The 22,037-nt window shown below is 44.3% G+C and overlaps 1 protein-coding gene and 1 long non-coding RNA gene across 5 annotated transcripts in view; one reads left to right on the top strand and one right to left on the bottom strand.

Moving 5' to 3' along the window:
• LOC143769750 (uncharacterized) overlaps positions 1-22,037 on the top strand; it is a 55,633-nt gene that overhangs the window by 31,407 nt on the left and 2,189 nt on the right. The gene's annotated exons all lie outside the window — the stretch shown is intronic.
• EXOC6 (exocyst complex component 6) overlaps positions 3,949-22,037 on the bottom strand; it is a 273,281-nt gene continuing 255,192 nt past the window's right edge. For all 4 annotated transcript variants that reach the window (XM_077258584.1, XM_077258586.1, XM_077258585.1 and 1 more), the window contains 2 exons: positions 4,841-4,953; positions 3,949-4,583 (listed from right to left, as the gene is read on the bottom strand). In XM_077258584.1, coding sequence (XP_077114699.1) covers positions 4,451-4,583; positions 4,841-4,953 — 246 coding nt within the window. In that variant the 3' untranslated portion in view covers positions 3,949-4,450. The remainder of the gene's footprint in view (positions 4,584-4,840; positions 4,954-22,037) is intronic.

Here is a 22,037-nt window from a genome sequence, read left to right as displayed (position 1 = left end):
ATATTCTCTATGGGGTTAAGGTCAGGCAAGTTTGCTGATCAATCAAGTACAGTGTTGCTTTTAAACCAGGTATTGGTACTTTTGGCAGTGTGGACAGGTCTTGGTCTTGATAAAACACAGTGGACCTACACCAGCAGATGACATGGCTCCCCAAACCATTACTGACTGTGGAAACTAGACCTCCAGCAGCTTGGATTGTGGCCTCTCCACTCTTCCTCCAGACTCTGTGACCTTGATTTCCAAATGAAATGCAAAATTTACTTTCATCTGAAAACACCTTGGACCACTGAGCAACAGTCCAGCTCTTTTTCTCCTTGGCCTTTAGTAAGACGCTTGTGGCGTTGTCTATTGGTCATGAGTGGCTTGACACAAGGAATGCGACACTTGTAGCCCATGTCCTGGATACGTCTGTGTGTGGTGGCTTTTGAAGCAATGACCCCAGCAGCAGTCCACTCCTTGTGAATCTCCCCCACATTTTTGAATGGCCTTTTCTTAACAATCCTTTCAAGGCTGCGGTTATCCTGGTTTCTTGTGCACCTTTTTCCACAATACTTTTTGCTTCAACTCAACTTTCCATTAATATGCTTGGATACAGCACTCTGTGAACAGCCAGCTTCTTTAGCAATGACCTTTTGTGGCTTACCCTTCTTGTGGAGTGTGTCAATGACGCCTTCTGGACATCTGTCAAGTCAGCAGTCTTCCCCATGATTGTGGAGCTACTGAAACAGACTAAGGGCCTTTATAAACGCTTAGGAAGCCTTTGCAGGTGTTTTTTGTTATTTATTCTAATTTGCTGAGATAATGACTTTTGGGTTTTCATTGGCTGTAAGCCATAATCATCAACATTAACAGAAATAAACACTTGAAATAGATCACTCTGTTTGTAATGACTCTATAAAATATATGAGTTTCACTTTTGGTATTGAAGAACTGAAATAAATTAACTTTTGATGATATTCTAATTTTGTGAGAAGCACCTGTATCTCATATGTGTCATATCTATGTATCTCCATCTCATATCCGTCATCTATATTTAAATAGATCACTTAATCTATAATCTGCCTCATATCTAGCATCGATATCTATATATCATTATCTATGTATTCTCTTTTCCATCTAAATATCATTATCTCACATCCATCCCATCTAATCTATCATCTCTTCTACATCTATCCATTATCTGTCTAAATATAATGAAGCAAGACCAAAGTACTAAAATGTCGGTACACAGCTTTTTGGACACGCGCCCTCTGTTCCAATACGATAGATGTAGAAAATGATCAGCACTCCAATCCGGTATGAAAAAAATAAATGACTTTTTATTAGCCAATGTGGCCCATTATTAGCCACATGGACTAATAAAAAGTCCTTTATTTTTTTCATACCTGATTGGAGTGCTGATCATTTTTTTTCTCTCTCTCTCTCCAGCCCTCCATCTCTATCCATCCCTCTACCTCTCTCTATCTCTCCATCCCTGGAAGTGGTGGATTTCGGGACCTGGGTATGTGTCCTCCTGGTTAATAATTAAGGCTACATTCACACACAAGTTAATAGCACACAGAAGTTTCTGCACCTACAGATCGGCCATTTCTGGTGTGTGTAGAGACCCAGGACATAACCCCCGCCGAGCCGCAGCATGGTGCCCATAGAGCAGCGCGGGACCGTGGTCGGGGGAAGGGTTACGCGTCCCCAGTACACAGATCGGCCCACATATGGACATCTGCCGATCGATGCTCTCGTCTTCCCGGCATTATCCGCGCAAACATGAAATCCAGCGGTGATAATTTATCACTCCATCAGTGTAAATCTCCGGAGTTTGAGCCTATGCAGTAATTTACGGCTTCGGACTGAAAATCTCCCATAAAGGCCAATTCCCCAGATCACAAACTGTAATAAAAGCAGAGTAGTGGCCCCCACATGGCCGGGACTGGGCAGTCTGCAGCTGCCAATAGCTGGAAATCCACCAAAGCCGATATCTGGGATATGCTAAGTAATTGGAAAATTAATGGAGAAAGTGGGGAGGCCATTAAGGCAGCTCTGACCCCAGGAGCCTCAGGAAAAAAGCCAAAATAAAAGGAACTAAAACTCCCAGCAAGACACATGATGGTGCAATGACGCTTTGTCTTCCTCTTGTAGACTGTAATCATCTGTGCACAGGACTCCCCTCCAGTGTGGGATGACCCGGTGCAGGGGAAATTTTGGACCCTTTTTATGTCCATACACTTTTTATAGCGGGTCAAAAAAAAATGCTGAGGACCTGGCGCCAGATTGATCATGTCACATGCGCATTTTTAAAATAAATTTGTCGCATCTTCTGTATTTTTGCAGACTTGTGGGCTTTCTACATCGCTGCTAAGGCTATGTGCACACGTCAGGATTTCTTCCGGATTTTTTGCGTTTTTTTTTTGAGGATTTCCCCAATAAAAACGCAATAATACCGCATAAAAAACGCATACATTATGCATCCTATCATTTAGAATGCATTCCGCATTTTTTGTGCAAATGTTGCGTTTTTTTCCGCAGAAAAAACGCATTCCGGAAAAAGAAGCAACATGTTCATTATTTTTGCAGATTTTTTGCGGATTTCCCATGAAATTGGAGTGTCCGGAAAAAAACGCATAAATTCCGCAAAAAAAACGCACAAAAAACGCGCAAAAATAAAAAAACGCTTGCGGATTTCTGGCAGAAATGTCCGAATTTTGTCAGGAAAATTTCTGCAAGAAATCCTGACGTGTGCACATACCCTTATAAATAGTTTCCGATTTACTGTAGAAAAAAGACGACTGAAGGAAGGTGATGGTCACAAGGGAGCATTCACTGCATCTGGAGGAGAGAAGGTTTTTCCACCAACATAGAAGAGGATTCTTTACTGTTAGAGCAGTGAGAATCTGGAGTTCCTTGCCTGAGGAGGTGATGGCGAATATTGTTAGGTACTTTAGAAGGACGTAGATCTGGGGATTTATTCTGACGGAATATAGGCTGAACTTGATGGACAAATGTCTTTTTTCGGCCTTGCTAACCATGTTACTGTAATAATGACAACTGTTCATAATGAAAACCAGACTAAATAGTTGTCAGGTTTACTATATCCTGGATTAGGGCCAAAGCCTCATGTAAAGGAGGGTCGCTCCCTTATTTTGGAATCATTGATTCCTTGTAGGACCTGTATAGTGCGGAGTGGCTGTCAAAACATCCGTGTGCTGTACATGTTTTTCACCAACCCATAGACCTATATTGGCCCTTGTCATCCGTGATACCGGGAAAATAAAATAAATAAGAAAGTGAATAGCAGCATATATAATGGTTACGAGATGTTTCTGTGAAAACGGCGGATACAACAAGGACGTCTGAATGAAGCGTTCAGACTACATCACACCTGCATTTTAGAAACAGACAAATGGAATTAAAGTCCAAAAATTATCCATTACATACCGATTATTATGGGGTCCATCTGGATCTGTTTTGAGGATACATGAAAATAGCTCATGTAGAGTTTTTTTTTCTTTCTTTTCTAAAAACTGGCACATAACGGAACCCCGATGAACTCAATAATGATCAGCGGGGTCCCTCTGCTTCTGTGTGCATCACTTATGTAGTGGATAAAACGGAACAGAAATCCAGAAAGCAGATGTGATCATTGCCTAAAGTGTAACTGACGGAAATGTTTGACGTGTCATAGAGATATGTCAGATGTTTTCGGTGAGCGGTCGGGATGTGCCATGGATTATGCCCATTTTTCACTGGGCTCTGGTCGTTTAATAGATGTCCCCTCGTAGGGATTCTGCTGTGAAAATCCGGCAGTGGAAAGATCACAGCGATATTCCCTGCAGCAGACGTCATTAGGCAATGCATGAAATATGTGCGGAAATGCACAGGATACATACACATTAGAGACCTAGAACTCCGTAGAATTGTATCTGTGTGAGAAATAAATCACTATATTCCAAATTTTCATTAACATTCATTTTATTCCTGAAGGAGATTAAAAGCGAATATTTACAAAGTATAGCTCAAAATCACAACCCTGAGAACCAAATCTATAGGAAAAGTGGCCGCTCATACCCCCACGAAGGAAGACCTGTCCAATCGGCACACAGTGATCGGGGTCCGCAGGGTAATCACTAGCAGACCTTTCATCTCACTGACTGAACCCCCCGATCATCTCAATGACTTCACGTGACCTACAAAACCCATCTTAGAATGCCCTAGAATCAGAAAAAAATGGCAGACTTTAGCAGCAAGAGGTAAAATACAATATTTATAGTCCATTCATCTGCTGTCCGCACAAATGACTGGTTCCACTCCTGACGTCACTTGTGTGCGATATATAAAAACCTTATAAAAATCAGACGTAAAAACATTGTTTAGTCCAGGTGAGGCGCACGCTTTATTCTGCAGGAAAGCAATGTGCTGAGTATAGGCGTCTGTGCGCTTTGTAGTACAGCCAGCACTATGAGTGCTGGGACATCCCATTCACCAGACTTCTGAGCTGTTTCACCACAGTGTCAATTAACTTTTGTTTATCTCTGTCGTTCTTCCTGAACTGAGCGAAGATATTATTCTTCTTGTTCATGTCTTTCATCCTGGAGAGAGAAGAAGAGCCTGTAATTCGAGATCCCAATATCTGCAACGCACAAGCATCGGAGGTGCAGTCAAGTCTGTATTATGGCTGATATCTAGCGGCACGGGAGCCACCGATCTTAGAGATTATCTAACAGATAGATATGACATAGATAGATTTTAGAGAACATACAGGCCCAATGAGCTAAAATAAGGAAAGGAGGGAGGTGCTGTTACTTTCGGAGGGAGGTGCTGTTACTTTCGGAGGCACGCCACTTACTTCTCCAGCAGGATGAGAGCCGTGTTCGGGTTGACTCTTAGGTATTTGGAGTTGGGTTGACCATAATCGGCGAGATATGTCGACCAATCCCAAATCATGAACAGGTCAAGGAGCTAAAAAACAAAGAAAATTATTCTGGTCATCATGCCGAGAGGTCGGATCGGCGAAACGACGAAACAAACACCTTAATGACTAAACACAAGTAGGAAGTAATAAAGTGGAGATGGAGGTGGTATTACAGGATGGGGTATGAGGAATTCCCTGCTAATTTAAGCCAGATTCTTTACCTAGCTCTAATTAAGTGCATTAAACCTCCCCTACTAGATTATCCTCAGCGGGAATCCCAGGCTCAGAAGAAGACTCCAAACTCCAGGGAATTCCTCCTCGCCAAACACAAATAAAACGATGCCCCCTGAGCACAGATCATTATTCTAAGATCTGCTCCAGAGGTTGTTGGTCAATACTCGGGTAATCTTTTAAAAGCTAATGTGTCTCAACTAAAACAGCGAACCATTTATTCAGCTTTAAACCCATAATCCCTTTAAGCCATTTCAAACCCACTTCCTATCCAGTTTATAATTGTTTGCAGCACATAAGTACCACGCTTATAAACTTTCCTGACCACCCTATAGCTTCCAGGGAGCTCCTATATACAGTCATCCAGGTATGTTATTAACCAGCACATGTATTAGCGGGAAAGACATTAAAATGGATGACAACCTTTGCGGATATTTTTTATACATTTATTTATTACTTATTTGCATGTATTTGGAAATAATTTTTTTTTTTTTTTTTTACAATCTGATTTAAAAGGCAAAACTGTGTAACATTTTTAATTATAGTCTATAGATGTATTATCTTCTATTGCTGGCTGCAAAATGAGTTAACTGAGACTCTGTCAGTGAGCTTGCTCCAATTTTGTTCTGAGCTCCTCTCGGCTGATTAATGACCACTGACCTTATCAAAGTTGAATGTGCAAGGAAAACAAAGAGCTTGTAAAGCCAAACGGTGCAAAGTTGTTTTTTTTTAATGAAACCCAATTGTAAAAATGAATTTTATTATTTAAGTTAAGAAAAAAAAAATTACCCTTAAAGATAGTTAACCCCTTTAATGTGACCAAGATTACAATCTTAAAGGGGTTGTCAGGTCTACATATTCATCTCTATGTAATAGAATCTCCCTGACAATAAAATGACCATTATAACACTTATGTATTATTTATTTATTTATTATACTTACACATCTACTATATAATTGTCTAAGGGTCACTTCCGTCTTTCTGTCTGTCTGTCCTTCTGTCTGTCACGGATATTCATTGGTCGCGGCCTCTGTCTGTCATGGAATCCAAGTCGCTGATTGGTCTCGCCAGCTGCCTGTCATGGCTGCCGCGACCAATCAGTGACGGCCACAGTCTGATTAGTCCCTCCCTACTCCCCTGCAGTCAGTGCCGGGCGGCTGCTCCATACTCCCCGCAGTCACCGCTCACACAGGGTTAATGCCAGCGGTAACGGACCGCGTTATGCCGCAGGTAACTCACTCCGTTACCGCCGCTATTAACCCTGTGTGACCAAGTTTTTACGATTGATGCTGCCTATGCAGCGTCAATAGTAAAAAGATCTAATGTTAAAAATAAAAAATCATTATATACTCACCTTCCGCCGCCTTTCCCGCTCCTCACCACGCTCCGGTGACCGGTTCATGCAAGCGGCAGGTTCCGGTGCTAAGGATGGTATGCGACAAGGACCTGCCGTGACGTCACGGTCATGTGACCGCGACGTCATCACACCCTGGGACCGGAAGCTGCCGCGTACACCGCGCACAGGCGATAGAACTACAAGGGGTCCTCGGATCGGAAGGTGAGTATGTTAGAACTACAAGGGGCCCTCAGATCGGAAGGTATGCTTTTTTAATATTTTTTAACCTGTGACATACGTGGCTGGGCAATATACTACGTCACTGGGCAATATACTACGTGGCTGGGCAATATACTACGTCGCTGTGCAATATACTACGTGGCTCTGTGCTGTATACTACGTCGCTGTGCAATATACTACGTGGCTCTGTGCTGTATACTACGTGGCTGGGCAATATACTACATTACTGGGCAATATACTACGTCACTGGGCAATATACTACGTGGCTGGGCAATATACTACGTGGCTGGGCAATATACTACGTCACTGGGCAATATACTACGTTGCTTGGAAATATACTACGTCACTGGGCAATATACTACGTGGCTGGGCAATATACTACATTACTGGGCAATATACTACGTCACTGGGCAATATACTACGTTGCTGGGCAATATACTACGTGGCTGGGCAATATACTACGTCACTGGGCAATATACTACGTCACTGGGCAATATACTACGTGGGCATGCATATTCTAGAATACCCGATGCGTTAGAATCGGGCCACCATCTAGTAATATATATTTGTGTGTGTATATATCTATATATAGATATATAATTAGTGCCAACTTATGCCACAGTGCTTCACAGATATTGTCATCGCTGTCCCCACTGGGGCTCATAATATAAATTCCCTATCAGTATGTCTTTGGAGTGTGAATTTTATGGGGTGATAAAGATCAGTTTTGGGTCAGTTTCATACACCCATGTTTCGCGGTCCATACTCTGAGCACGTTTCATGGACTTGCTGGGGGGTCTCCTGACCCGAATTCTGCGGTCTCGTACGTGGCTATGAGGCTGCAGAGTTTGGGTCAGGGGCTCCGTGGGCAGTTTGTAGAACGATGCCAGAGTTCGGACCTTGAAACAAGGATATGTGAAGCAAACCTTAGTCTGAGGGGTTAACACTCAACGACAAATATTTTATTACACTATAGCGCCATTCCTGGGGAAAAAAGAAATGACATAGTTCCCACTGAAATAAAGTCTAATGTGCTCAAGCACCAAGTTCTCCAGAGATACACATACACTTTCTGGTGTTCTAAAAAAATGTCTCATCTGTAAAAAAAAAAAAAAAAAAAAGTTGTTCCCATCTTCCATATTGATAGAATACACCATAAATGTCTGATATATTGGGATCCCTCTGATGAAGCCACATCTGTCTCGAAACCATGGCGAGCACTGTCAGGAATGAAGACTGCCACACACACATGTTCCTAAGAAAATGAATGAAAAGAGCCGTGCATGCGTGGCCACCTCTCCATTCCCCCATTTTTTTTTTTTAAATATGGTAGTCATTAAAGGCATACAACCCTTTCCTTTAGAATTGCTTAATAAGATCCACTAATGATGGAAGTCCAATATGAAATATTTTATTGATTATACTGTGAAATAATAATAATAATTTTATTTATATAGCGCCAACATATTCCGCAGCGCTTTACAAATTATAGAGGGGACTTGTACAGACAATAGACATTACAGCATAACAGAAATCACAGTTCAAAACAGATACCAGGAGGAATGAGGGCCCTGCTCGCAAGCTTACAAACTATAAGGAAAAGGGGAGACACGAGAGGTGGATGGTAACAATTGCTTTAGTTATTTGGACCAGCCATAGTGTAAGGCTCGGGTGTTCATGTAAAGCTGCATGAACCAGTTATCAGCCTAAGTATGTAGCAGTACAGACACAGAGGGCTATTAACTGCATAAAGTGTATGAGAACACGATGCGAGGAACCTGATTATGTTTTTTTTTTTTTTTTTTTAATGGGCCACACAGGGATAGTTAGGTTAATGCGTTGAGGCGGTAGGCCAATCCGAACAAATGAGTTTTTAGGGCACGTTTTAAACTGTGGGGATTGGGGATTAATCATATTAACCTGGGTAGTGCATTCCAAAGAGTCGGCGCAGCACGTGTAAAGTCTTGGAGACGGGAGTGGGAGGTTCTGATTATTGAGGATGCTGACCTGAGGTCATTAGTGGAGCGGAGGGCACGGGTAGGGTGGTAGAATGAGACCAGAGAGGAGATGTAGGGTGGTGCTGAGCCATGGAGTGCTTTGTGGATGAGGGTAGTAGTTTTGTACTGGATTCTGCAGTGGATGGGTAGCCAGTGTAATGACTGGCACAAGGTAGAGGCATCGGTGTAGCGGTTGGTGAGGAATATGATCCTGGCAGCAGCATTCAGGACAGATTGGAGCGGGGAGAGTTTGGTAAGAGGGAGGCCGATTAGTAGAGAGTTACAATAGTCCAGACGAGAATGAATAAGAGAAACAGTAAGAGTTTTTGCAGAGTCGAAAGTAAGAAAAGGGCGAATTCCAGAAATGTTTTTGAGATGCAGATAAGAAGAGCGAGCCAGTGATCGGATGTGGGGGGGTGAATGAAAGCTCGGAATCAAGGATGACCCCAAGGCAGCGGGCATGTTGCTTTGGAGTAATGGTGGAACCGCACACGGAGATGGCAATGTCAGGCAAAGGTAGGTTAGTAGAGGGAGAGAACACGAGGAGTTCAGTTTTTGACAGGTTCAGTTTCAGATAGAGGGAGGACATGATGTTAGAGACAGCGGTAAGACAATCACTGGTGTTTTCTAAAAAGGTCGGCGTGAAAGCAGGAGAAGTGTATAATTGGGTGTCGTCAGCATAGAGATGGTACTGGAAACCAAATCTACTGATTGTTTGTCCAATAGGGGCAGTATACAAAGAGAAGAGGAGGGGGCCTAGGACTGATCCTTGAGGAACCCCAACAGTAAGGGTACTGTCACACAGTACCATTTTGATCGCTACGACGGTACGATTCGTGACGTTCTAGCGATATCGTTACGATATCGCAGTGTCTGACACGCAGCAGCGATCAGGGATCCTGCTGAGAATCGTACGTCGTAGCAGATCGTGTGGAACTTTCTTTCGTCGCTTGATCACCCGCTGACATCGCTGGATCGTTGTGTGTGACAGCGATCCAGCGATGTGTTCGCTTGTAACCAGGGTAAACATCGGGTAACTAAGCGCAGGGCCGCGCTTAGTAACCCGATGTTTACCCTGGTTACAAGCGTAAACGTAAAAAAAACAAACAGTGCATACTTACATTCCGGTGTCAGCCCTCTGGCGTCTCAGCTTCTCTCCACTGTGTGAGCGTCTGCCAGCCGGAAAGCGAGCACAGCGGTGACGTCTGACGTCACCGCTGTGCTTGCCGGCTATGGCGCTTACACAGTGGAGAGAAGCAGAACGCCGGGGACAGACACCGGAATGTAAGTATGCACTGTTTGTTTTTTTTACGTTTACGCTGGTAACCACGGTAAACATCGGGTTACTAAGCGCGGCCCTGCGCTTAGTTACCCGATGTTTACCCTGGTTACCGGGGACTTCGGCATCGCTCCAGCGCCGTGATTGCAACGTGTGACCGCAGTCTACGACGCTGGAGCGATAATCATACGATCGCTGCGACGTCACGGATCGTGCCGTCGTAGCGATCAAAATGGTACTGTGTGACGGTACCCTAAGGGGAAGGTGAGAGGAGGAGGAACCAGCAAAACATACAGTGAAGGATCGGTCAGAGAGATAGGAGGAGAACCAGGAGAGAACGGTGTCCTTGAGGTCGATGGAGCGGAGCATAGTGAGGAGGAGCTGATGATCCACAGTGTCGAATGCTGCGGAGAGATCCAGGAGAATTAGCCTGGAGTAGTGACCATTAGATTTAGCTGTTAGTAGGTCATTAGAGACTTAAAGGAATCTTCTGCTATAAGAAAGTAATTTCAAAGTTCTTACAACAACAAAAAAGATCAAAAGTTTGCTTAAATTCCATTGTATAAAGAGGGGACATCCACGTTCGATATAAATCATTGACATTTAGACAGGTATTCACAGAAAAAAATAACCTCATAAAATCATAGCATTTATTAGATATGCCTTTAAAAAGAAACCCCTTAATAAGGATCCAAACACACAAAAAGGAGTAAAAAAAGGCCAGGGGAAGTATAACTATGGAAGTATCATAGACATGTAATATGTTTCTTACAATGGGGGATTAGAGTACAATAAGAGGGAGCCTTTGTGACACCATCAGAGCTCACAAAAGAGATATGCAAAAATCAGCATCTCCCAGTCAGAATGTGCCAGTACTTACAAAAAAAGAAGTTAACAAGTTTTTTTCTAAATTGTCATTGTACAAAGAATGGGCATCCACATTTGATAGAAAATAAAAATCTTAAATTGATCAACACAGCCACCCACATAGAAAATTCACCGTTAAAACAATCAACTGACGAAGCATTGTTTCGCCAACGCAACCAAAACACAGAAAATTCATTGTTAAAATGATCAACTGATAAAGCATTGTTTTGCCAACACAGGCACAAACACAGAAAAATCATTGTTGAAATGATCAACTGATGAAGGATTGTTTCGCCAACACAGGCACAAACACAGAAAATTCATTGTTGAAATGATCAACTGATGAAGGATTGTTTCGCCAACGCAGCCATACACATAGAATATTCACTGTTAAAACGAACAACTGATAAAGCATTGTTTCGCCAACACAGCCAGAACACAGAAAATTAATTGTTAAAATGATCAACTGATGAAGCATTGTTTCGCCAATGCAACCAAAACACAGAAAATTCACTGTTAAAATGATCAACTGATGAATACATAATACATCACCCAGCTTTGCGCATAGACTTTCCCCTGCTCCTAGCATTGTGATGGTATGTTCATCCAGATCTCCTATGAAGCGCACATAATACATCACCCAGCTTTGCGCATAGACTTTCCCCTGCTCCTAGCATTGTGATGGTATGTTCATCCAGATCTCCTATGAAGCGCACATAATACATCACCCAGCTTTGCGCATAGACTTTCCCCTGCTCCTAGCATTGTGATGGTATGTTCATCCAGCTCTCCTATGAAGCGCACATAATACATCACCCAGCTTTGCGCATAGACTTTCCCCTGCTCCTAGCATTGTGATGGTATGTTCATCCAGATCTCCTATGAAGCGCACATAATACATCACCCAGCTTTGCGCATAGACTTTCCCCTGCTCCTAGCATTGTGATGGTATGTTCATCCAGATCTCCTATGAAGCGCACATAATACATCACCCAGCTTTGCGCATACTTTCCCCTGCTCCTAGCATTGTGATGGTATGCCTTTCAGCTAACCCCCAACTTACTCTGTGATATTTATGACCTTGTTTACTTAGTCTTGATTGTATGCATCTGGTCCATACCTCCCAACCGTCCCGATTTCAGCGTGACAGTCCCGCTTTGGCACCGGGGTCCCGCTGTCCCGCTTCGGGCATTTAAAATCCCGAATTTGCGGCCGCCGGTGAAGCCCCGCCCACTTCCGGGACGTAGAGAGAGCCCGATTAGTACCCGCTGTTCGTTCCGTTCCCTGGGACTGCGTTGTAGCCACGCCCCCTTGAGTTGCCTCACCGCCCGCCTCCGGCTTCCTCCTCAACTATAGACGTGGGCGGACTCTGAGGACAGAGCGGCAGCACCCGGACTGGTTTCTGGCACGGGGGCAGAGTTGTGAGACACTCCGTGTCTGTGTGACCGCGGGAGCAGCGAGCGGATCTCCAGACTGTAAGTGAATGTATGTGTCTCTCCCCCTCTCCATGCAGCGCTGCCCTGCTGCGGTTACAGCAGAGACTCTGACAGCATAGGAGGACTGACAAACTAAACTTTGTCTCCCCATGGTGCGCGCACCCCGCTCCCACTCTCCCCCTGGTACCCATCCATCGGATTCTCCACCAACCTGGTGCAGCACCCCTTACATTCTATGGGGGCTGCCACCTGCCTGCGTTACATTCTATGGGGGCTGCCACCTGCCTGCGTTACATTCTATGGGGGCTGTGCAGCATTATATTCTATGGGGCTGTGCTGCATTATATTCTATGGGGCTGTGCTGCATTATATTCTATGGGGTTGTGCTGCATTATATTCTATGGGGCTGTGCTGCATTATATTCTATGGGGCTGTGCTGCATTATATTCTATGGGGGCTGTGCTGTATTACATTCTATGGGGGCTGTGCTGTATTACATTCTATGGGGACTGAGCTGTAATGCTGGATACAGCAGTCAGCGGCGCAGCTGGATGACACCATTCAGCGCCGTGGGAGTGGAAGCTGCCGGCTGCTGCGAGGGAGCGCGGTGAAAGGTGTTTGTGTGTACTGATGGAGAAGGCAATGATGGGGGATGGGGGTGGGGTAACCATGTGTGGCCATTATACTGCACCCAGCATTGTGTGGGGCCATTATACTGTACCCAGCATTGTGTGGCCATTATACTATACCCAGCATCGTGTGGGGCCATTATACTGTACAAAGCATCATGTGGCGCCATTATACTGTATGGACCATCACGTGGGGCAAGTATACTGTACGCAGCATCATGTGGGGCCATTATACAGTATGGAGCATAATGTGGCCAATGGCCATTGTACAGTATGGAGCGTCGTGTGTGGCCATATTTTTTTGTTCATAATTATTGTTAACGAAACATTGTGATCAGAAGTGCTAAATGGGTGTGGTTGGGGCGTGGCTAGTTGTGAAATGGGTGTGGCCTAAAATTTGCCGCGGCGCACGTAGCGCGCCGCTGACTTTCTCCCTCTTTCCCTTCCCCTAAAGTTGGGAGGTATGATCTGGTCGACCCTTAATTCTCTGACCAAGATGAGCAGAGACCACTCCTCTCTGCTCCACACCTGACCGCACTTAGTTTTCCATATATTGCATAGCACAAGTCTGCAGGACTTCAGTCTGCAGTGTGATTTCTAGAAGTGTGTTCTAAAAGTGTGGATTACATTAGAATTAAAACCTGAATTGAACCTGAAGGGAACTGGCCTGTCACTGTAAACAATGTTTCTGTTTGTTGTCACTTTTACCCCTATAATCTTTCACTTTCTGCTACCTCCACCAATCCCCACACCAAGTAAGGAACTGTTCATCTCCTCTTCAATCCTCCCCATCCATCTCACCTCCTCCTCAGAACTGTTCCTTAACATACAATCCTCTGTCTCAAAGCACAGGCAGCCCCCTCATGCCCTCTCCTGCTCCCACCTGCTAACACTATCTCTGCTCCTTCTCACTGCTGGTGATATCTCTCCAAATCCTGGTCCTCCTCACCACATTCCCACAGTCATTTCTACCTCCCATCCACGCTCCATCACAAACTTCCGTAACCTCTCTAACCTTATACCCATTCGCCCAGCCCCCGCTTCCCCAGTCCCACTAACAGGAGCTCTGTGGAACGCTCGCTCTGTCTGTAACAAGCTTTCCTACATCCATGATCTTTTTGTTACTACCAAACTTTCCTTCCTCGCTATCACCGAAACCTGGCTCACCCCTTCTGACACAGCCTCCCCTGCTGCACTCTCTTACGGTGGCTTCCACCTTTCTCACATACCCCGCCCCAGCAGCAAGCATGGTGGAGGAGTTGGTTTTCTCCTGTCAGATAACTGCTCCTTCACCCCAATCCCGCTGCCACCCTCTGTTACCCTCCCTTCCTTTGAGGTTCACTCTGTGCGCATCTACTCCCCCTCCAACTGGCTGTCATTTACCGCCCCCCAGGGCCAGCCACCACCTTCTTTGACCACTTCACCACCTGGCTACTTCATTTCCTTTCTGCGGACATCCCCACTATCATCATGGGCGATTTCAACATACCCATTGACACTTCCCTCTCAGCTGCCACTAAACTTCTATCTCTCTCTTCCTCCTTCGGCCTCACTCAATGGTCTTCTACAGCCACTCACAAAGATGGTCACACACTGGACCTCATCTTCACCCGCCTCTGCTCCCTATCTAACCTCTCTAACTCGCCTCTTCCTCTCTCTGACCACAACCTTCTCACATTCTCATCTCTCTCCACTCCATGTCTAGAGTCCCCACCCCACAAACTTTCACACCCTCGCAGAAATCTTAAACATCTTGACCTACATTCATTCTCTGAATCCCTCCTCCCTCTCACAGACATAATTTCCATACACAATGCGGATGACGCTGCCGCTCTATATAACAACACAATAGCTGTAGCTTTGGAATCTGCTGCCCCACTTACACATACCAAAGCTCGCAAAATCAACAGACAGCCCTGGCACACCAGCCTGACCAAAGAACTGAGGCGAGCTTCCAGGGCTGCTGAGCGCAGATGGAAAAGATCCCACTCCAACGACCACTTAATCGCATTCAAACAGTCCCTCACTACTTTCAAGTCCGCACTCGCCACAGCTAAACAAACCTACTTCTCATCTCTCATATCCTCCCTGTCTCACAACCCTAAACAGTTATTCAACACCTTCAATTCTCTCCTCCGTCCCCCAGCACCTCCTCCCTCCTCACTTATCTCTGCTGAAGACTTTGCCTCATTCTTCAAGCAGAAGATTGATAACATCAGAGACAGTTTTGGTCAACAAGCCCCAGAGCCCTTCCTCCCAACTTCCCTACCCTCCACCTCCAAAACCAACTACTCCACCATTACAGAAGATCAACTCGCCACTCTACTCTCAAGATCGCATCTCACCACCTGTGCACTTGACCCGCTCCCAACCCACCTCATCCCAAACATCACCACAATCTTCATCCCAACCCTAACCCATCTCTTCAACCTATCACTAACAACTGGTGTTTTCCCCTCAAGCTTTAAACATGCCTCCATCACACCTATCCTCAAAAAGCCCTCTCTTGACCCATCCTCTGTATCTAGCTATCGCCCTATATCACTTCTCCCCTATGCCTCAAAACTACTGGAACAACACGTCCATCTTGAACTGTCCTCCCATCTCTCTTCTTGCTCCCTCTTTGACCGCTTACAATCTGGCTTCCGGCCACACCATTCCACTGAAACTGCCCTAACTAAGGTCACCACTGACCTTTTAACCGCCAAGAGCAAGCGACACTACTCTGTTCTCCTCCTCCTCGACCTGTCGGCTGCCTTTGACACAGTGGACCATTCCCTATTATTACAGACCCTCTCATCCCTTGGCATCACAGACTTGGCCCTATCCTGGATCTCATCATACCTAACAGACCGGACATTCAGCGTCTCCCACACACACCACCTCCTCACCTCGCCCCCTCTCTGTCGGAGTCCCACAAGGTTCAGTCCTTGGGCCCCTGCTCTTCTCCATTTACACCTTTGGCCTGGGACAGCTCATAGAATCTCATGGCTTTCAGTATCACCTCTATGCTGATGACACACAGATCTACATCTCTGGACCAGATATCACCTCCCTACTAACCAAAATCCCTCAATGTCTGTCCACTATTTCATCCTTCTTCTCCGCTAAATTTCTGAAACTTAACATGGACAAAACAGAATTCATCATCTTTCCCCCATCTCACGTGACCCCCCCAACGAACCTATCCATTACAGTAAATGGCTGCCCACTCTCCCCAGTCCCACAAGCTCGCTGCCTCGGGGTTATCCTTGACGCTGATCTCTCCTTCAAACCACATATCCAAGCCCTTTCCACTTCCTGCCGACTTCAACTCAAAAATATTGCACGAATCCGTTCATTCCTCAACCAAGAATCTGCAAAAACCCTAGTCCATGCCCTCATCATCTCTCGTCTTGACTACTGCAACCTCCTGCTCTGTGGCCTCCCCTCAAACACTCTCGCACCCCTCCAATCTATTCTAAACTCTGCTGCCCGACTAATCCACCTGTCCCCTCGCTATTCTCCGGCCTCTCCCCTCTGTCAATCCCTTCACTGGCTCCCCATTGCCCAGAGACTCCAGTACAAAACCCTAACCATGACGTACAAAGCCATCCACAACCTGTCTCCTCCTTACATCTGTGACCTCATCTCCCGGTACTTTCCTACACGCAACCTCCGATCCTCACAAGATCTCCTTCTCTACTCCCCTCTTATCTCCTCTTCCCACAATCGTATACAAGATTTCTCTCGCGTATCACCCCTACTCTGGAACCCTCTACCACAACACATCAGACTCTCGCCCACCATCGAAACCTTCAAAAAGAATCTGAAGACCCACCTCTTCCGACAAGCCTACAACCTGCAGTAACCACCGATCAACCAACCGCTGCACGATCAGCTCTATCCTCACCTACTGTATTCTCACCCATCCCTTGTAGATTGTGAGCCCTCGCGGGCAGGGTCCTCACTCCTCCTGTACCAGTTATGACTTGTATTGTTCAAGATTATTGTACTTGTTTTTATTATGTATACCCCTCCTCACTTGTAAAGCGCCATGGAATAAATGGCGCTATAACAATAAATAATAATAATAATAATAATGAAGGATTGTTTCGCCAATGCAGCCACACACATAGAAAATTCACTGTTAAAGCAATCAACTCGGAATCGAGTGAAGAACGAAACACTGTATGTGTTTGGACTTGTCACTATAAGCTGAAAATTTTAAAAAACAAATGATTTTTTTTTAACAGATGATGAAAATCTGTTATTGGTCTGTGTTTATTGCTGAAGAAGTTGTGTAGGGTATAAAACAAAACAAGACAAAACATGGCTTCCTTTATCCAAAACCTTGTCTACAGGTTGCATCTGCTACTACTCAGCTACACTGAAGCGAATGGTGCAGAGCAGCAATACCACATACTACCAGTAGACAAGGATGGCGCTGTTTTCATAAGAAGGCAGTTATGCTTTTTTTTGTTAATCCTGGACAACCCTTTTTCAGTTTTAGTTGAAATTATCTGTTTTCATCAAACTAAGATTAATGTGTAGGTCCTGATCCCTGTATGTACAATCAAAGTTCTGTCTGATCAGCCTTCTAGGAGATTAATTAAATTCTAGGTTTGTTTTGTGGCTTTAGAGGAATTGGCATATTGCAATCTATCGGTCGTATCCATGTAATTAGTAAAAAAAAAAAAGGGGAGCCGCAAGGTCAAAACAGCAATAAAACTGAGATTTATGGATATTTGGCAACTGTATAGAATTGTGGCCTCGTCTTTGGTTTATAGTGACCTTAATGTAAACTCTAATACCCATCTAATTTACCAGACTGTTAGGATAATGGCTTTCACGCTTTCCCTGTGTACATCAGACAGAGCGGGAAGTAATATTTAACTCTGGGGGTGCGCTGGAGACGTATTTTATTGAAATAAATCGAGGCATTCAGAGAGTGGTCTATGGCTGGGGGTGAGGGGTGCATCTGTTCTCTCTTCACCTCGCGAAAGAAAGCTGGGGCCTGAATGCAGAGGCTCCCGCTGTGCGTATGTGATCAATCCTTCCATTTACACAATGGACCCCCCTTAGGCATATGTTAGCTTTCTCCATAAAACAGTTAGCTGTCTTTCACTGTCAATCAAACCAAACAATTTTATTATTTCCTAACATCTTTACTCCTACTGACTACTGAAAAGTCCCTGCACAAACAAAACAAAAAGCGGAGCGGTACCTTATAGGAGAGGACGGCATTCAATGCAATAAGGAGCACCAGGGAACCGTCTACATCCCTCAAGCAACAAAAAAAAAAAAGGATACTGTAAAAACTGTAAAAAAAAACCATGGACACGATGGATCACAAATCTGTCCAAATCGGTGGCATGACGCTGCGTGATCCAGAAGTGCGGCCATTGCACCTCACAGATTTCTAAGGATGCTTTCACATTGCGTTTTGGCTCCCGTTCAGTGGCGCACATCGGGGCTTACATCCAATGAACCTTGGATATACTTAATTCACATCAAGTGCTCGAGAGAGCATATACAAAGTCAGCAGTACAGATGACATGACACGTGGCATTGACGCATTTCAGGTGACTGCGCACCCTCAGTCGTGATGTGAATAAGGCTTGTCCACGGTTCATTGCTTGGACGTAAGCCCCGACGTGAGCCACGGAACGGGCGCCAAAACGCAATGTGAAAGCATCCTTTGTGACTAGTTAGCGCCTTGATGCGACGTTCCCAAGCTCCGAACACCTCCAAGATGTCTCCTGTGGTGAGCTGGATTTAACTTTTTGCTACTTTCGAACCCCCTGAAAAATGGTATTTGGTGAATGTGCCGAAAGGGACATTGGCTATAATGCTAGAGACTAACACTGAAACGCAGTGAAAGCCACCCTAAAGCAGTGGGGAACCGTTGACTGGTCCATCATTTGTGAAGGATGTGAACGACCATTTTGCTAATGTAGCCATACAGAATTTAGCCAGAATATGACTTTACAATCGTTCTACCTGGCCATACATGTTAAATGGCAGTGAACGAAAGATCGTTGTGCGAAAATTGTTTCAAGGAAAGTTTGCTCATGGACAAAAGAATTTTCATCTATCTTCTGACTTATTTCCAGAAGATGATGGTGTGTCATTGGTTATCATTCGGTTGAAAGTTTCCACTCAGGAGAACAAAAGCTATCTCTCCCAACTCCCCCATACCCAACCACTTTCCTTGGCCAAACATTCATGTGCATTCAATTGGAAAATGGCAGAAAGCTTTGGCCAGACACCTCTTCTGTAGGGAAAGCCATTTTCCCCATCACGAGAGTTGGGTGTGCCATACATACCACATGGTTTGGTCAGTTCGGAAGTCTTTAGACTTACATATTCACCATTAAATTTCACCCAGCAAATGATGAATTTTTCGCTTTCCGTTATCATCAGCTTTTATTTAATATGTCTATGAGCAACTTATGGAGAATGTGTCAGTACTAAATAACTGTCTCAACCAAGCAGACGTGCTTGTTGCACACTTTGCATGACCAAATGGTAAATTACACCTTCCCAACCACTCGTTTTCCACCTGGCTCCTGTAAAGTCAGAGCTGTCAATCAGGGAAGAGGAGGTGGAGAAAGAAGCAAGAAATAGGTGGCAATGAGCTTTTGCACTGCTCGTCTATATCACCGATGCACCACGCTCTTTTGCTTGGTTTGAACATTCATTTTGCGCTGATCACCTCTAATGCTGAAGTTTCAGAGGTCAATCCCTTTCTTAGATTTTGTTTTCTAGTAACCAAGCAAGACCTCTCAGCTGTATTTTTTTTTCACAGATATATGTATAGATATTTTGGTGATGTGCAGTCATCTCTCATTGTCACAAAAAGGTGGCCATACACGTTAGACTATAGCAGTTCGAAGGTTGGAAAACCAATAAAAGAACAATTGTTTTGTGATTGATTGTTACGATGATGGAGCCATAGACATTTTAGTTTGTGTTGGCCATTGCAGTCCTTAAACCTGACCATACATATTCAATTATACTGGGCAATGATCTTTCTGAGAATATCCTGTCAAAGAAATATTGTTAGCTGGACGAAAGGTCTTTCGTCAAACTATCACCTGAAGAAATCAAATACACCTGACCTAATTTAACACAGACTGTGATCGATCAGCTAGAATGTAAAGAAGACAAGAATGCCATAATTTCGAAATCTCTTGTAGCCATATTTAATTCACAACAGAATATACAGTGGGGCAAAAAAGTATTTAGTCATTCAGCAATAGTGCAAGTTCCACCACTTAAAAAGATGAGAGGCGTCTGTAATTTACATCATAGGTAGACCTCAGCTATGGGAGACAAACTGAGAAAAAAAATTCCAGAAAATCACATTGTCTGTTTTTTTATCATTTTATTTGCATATTATGGTGGAAAATAAGTATTTGGTCAGAAACAAACAATCAAGATTTCTGGCTCTCACAGACCTGTAACTTCTTGTTTAAGAGTCTCCTCTTTCCTCCACTCATTACCTGTAGTAATGGCACCTGTTTAAACTTGTTATCAGTATAAAAAGACACCTGTGCACACCCTCAAACAGTCTGACTCCAAACTCCACTATGGTGAAGACCAAAGAGCTGTCAAAGGACACCAGAAACAAAATTGTAGCCCTGCACCAGGCTGGGAAGACTGAATCTGCAATAGCCAACCAGCTTGGAGTGAAGAAATCAACAGTGGGAGCAATAATTAGAAAATGGAAGACATTCAAGACCACTGATAATCTCCCTCGATCTGGGGCTCCACGCAAAATCCCACCCCGTGGGGTCAGAATGATCACAAGAACGGTGAGCAAAAATCCCAGAACCACGCGGGGGGACCTAGTGAATGAACTGCAGAGAGCTGGGACCAATGTAACAAGGCCTACCATAAGTAACACACTACGCCACCATGGACTCAGATCCTGCAGTGCCAGACGTGTCCCACTGCTTAAGCCAGTACATGTCCGGGCCCGTCTGAAGTTTGCTAGAGAGCATTTGGATGATCCAGAGGAGTTTTGGGAGAATGTCCTATGGTCTGATGAAACCAAACTGGAACTGTTTGGTAGAAACACAACTTGTCGTGTTTGGAGGAAAAAGAATACTGAGTTGCATCCATCAAACACCATACCTACTGTAAAGCATGGTGGTGGAAACATCATGCTTTGGGGCTGTTTCTCTGCAAAGGGGCCAGGACGACTGATCCGGGTACATGAAAGAATGAATGGGGCCATGTATCGTGAGATTTTGAGTGCAAACCTCCTTCCATCAGCAAGGGCATTGAAGATGAAACGTGGCTGGGTCTTTCAACATGACAATGATCCAAAGCACACCGCCAGGGCAACGAAGGAGTGGCTTCGTAAGAAGCATTTCAAGTTCCTGGAGTGGCCTAGCCAGTCTCCAGATCTCAACCCTATAGAAAACCTTGGGAGGGAGTTGAAAGTCCGTGTTGCCAAGCGAAAAGCCAAAAACATCACTGCTCTAGAGGAGATCTGCATGGAGGAATGGGCCAACATACCAACAACAGTGTGTGGCAACCTTGTGAAGACTTACAGAAAACGTTTGACCTCTGTCATTGCCAACAAAAGATATATTACAAAGTATTGAGATGAAATTTTGTTTCTGACCAATTACTTATTTTCCACCATAATATGCAAATAAAATGATAAAAAAACAGACAATGTGATTTTCTGGAATTTTTTTTCTCAGTTTGTCTCCCATAGTTGAGGTCTACCTATGATGTAAATTACAGACGCCTCTCATCTTTTTAAGTGGTGGAACTTGCACTATTGCTGAATGACTAAATACTTTTTTGCCCCACTGTAGATCACATTTCCGGAATTGAATAATAGACATTTTTCCATTTTGTTTGAAAAAATTTAACTAATTTTAATGGTATAGACAGAGTTTAAGGAGTGGGGACTATGTTAACAAAAGGCTGGAAAATTTGTGAATATCTCTATAATCTCTGAATCTTTTCATATTATTTACTGTAGATGGTGGGATATCCAAAGTCTAAGCAATTTTACAACATAGACTTTGTTTCACAATTTGTAGATGCAGTTGTTCAGATTGGTGAGCCTCTGACTATCTTTGCTTGTGAGAGACTCTGCCTCTATAACATG

This window comes from Ranitomeya variabilis, chromosome 4, assembly GCF_051348905.1.
Source record: "Ranitomeya variabilis isolate aRanVar5 chromosome 4, aRanVar5.hap1, whole genome shotgun sequence".
NCBI lineage: Eukaryota > Metazoa > Chordata > Amphibia > Anura > Dendrobatidae > Ranitomeya > Ranitomeya variabilis.
The sequence above is the reverse complement of the archived record's forward strand: the minus strand, read 5'-3'. Positions and strand labels throughout refer to the sequence as shown.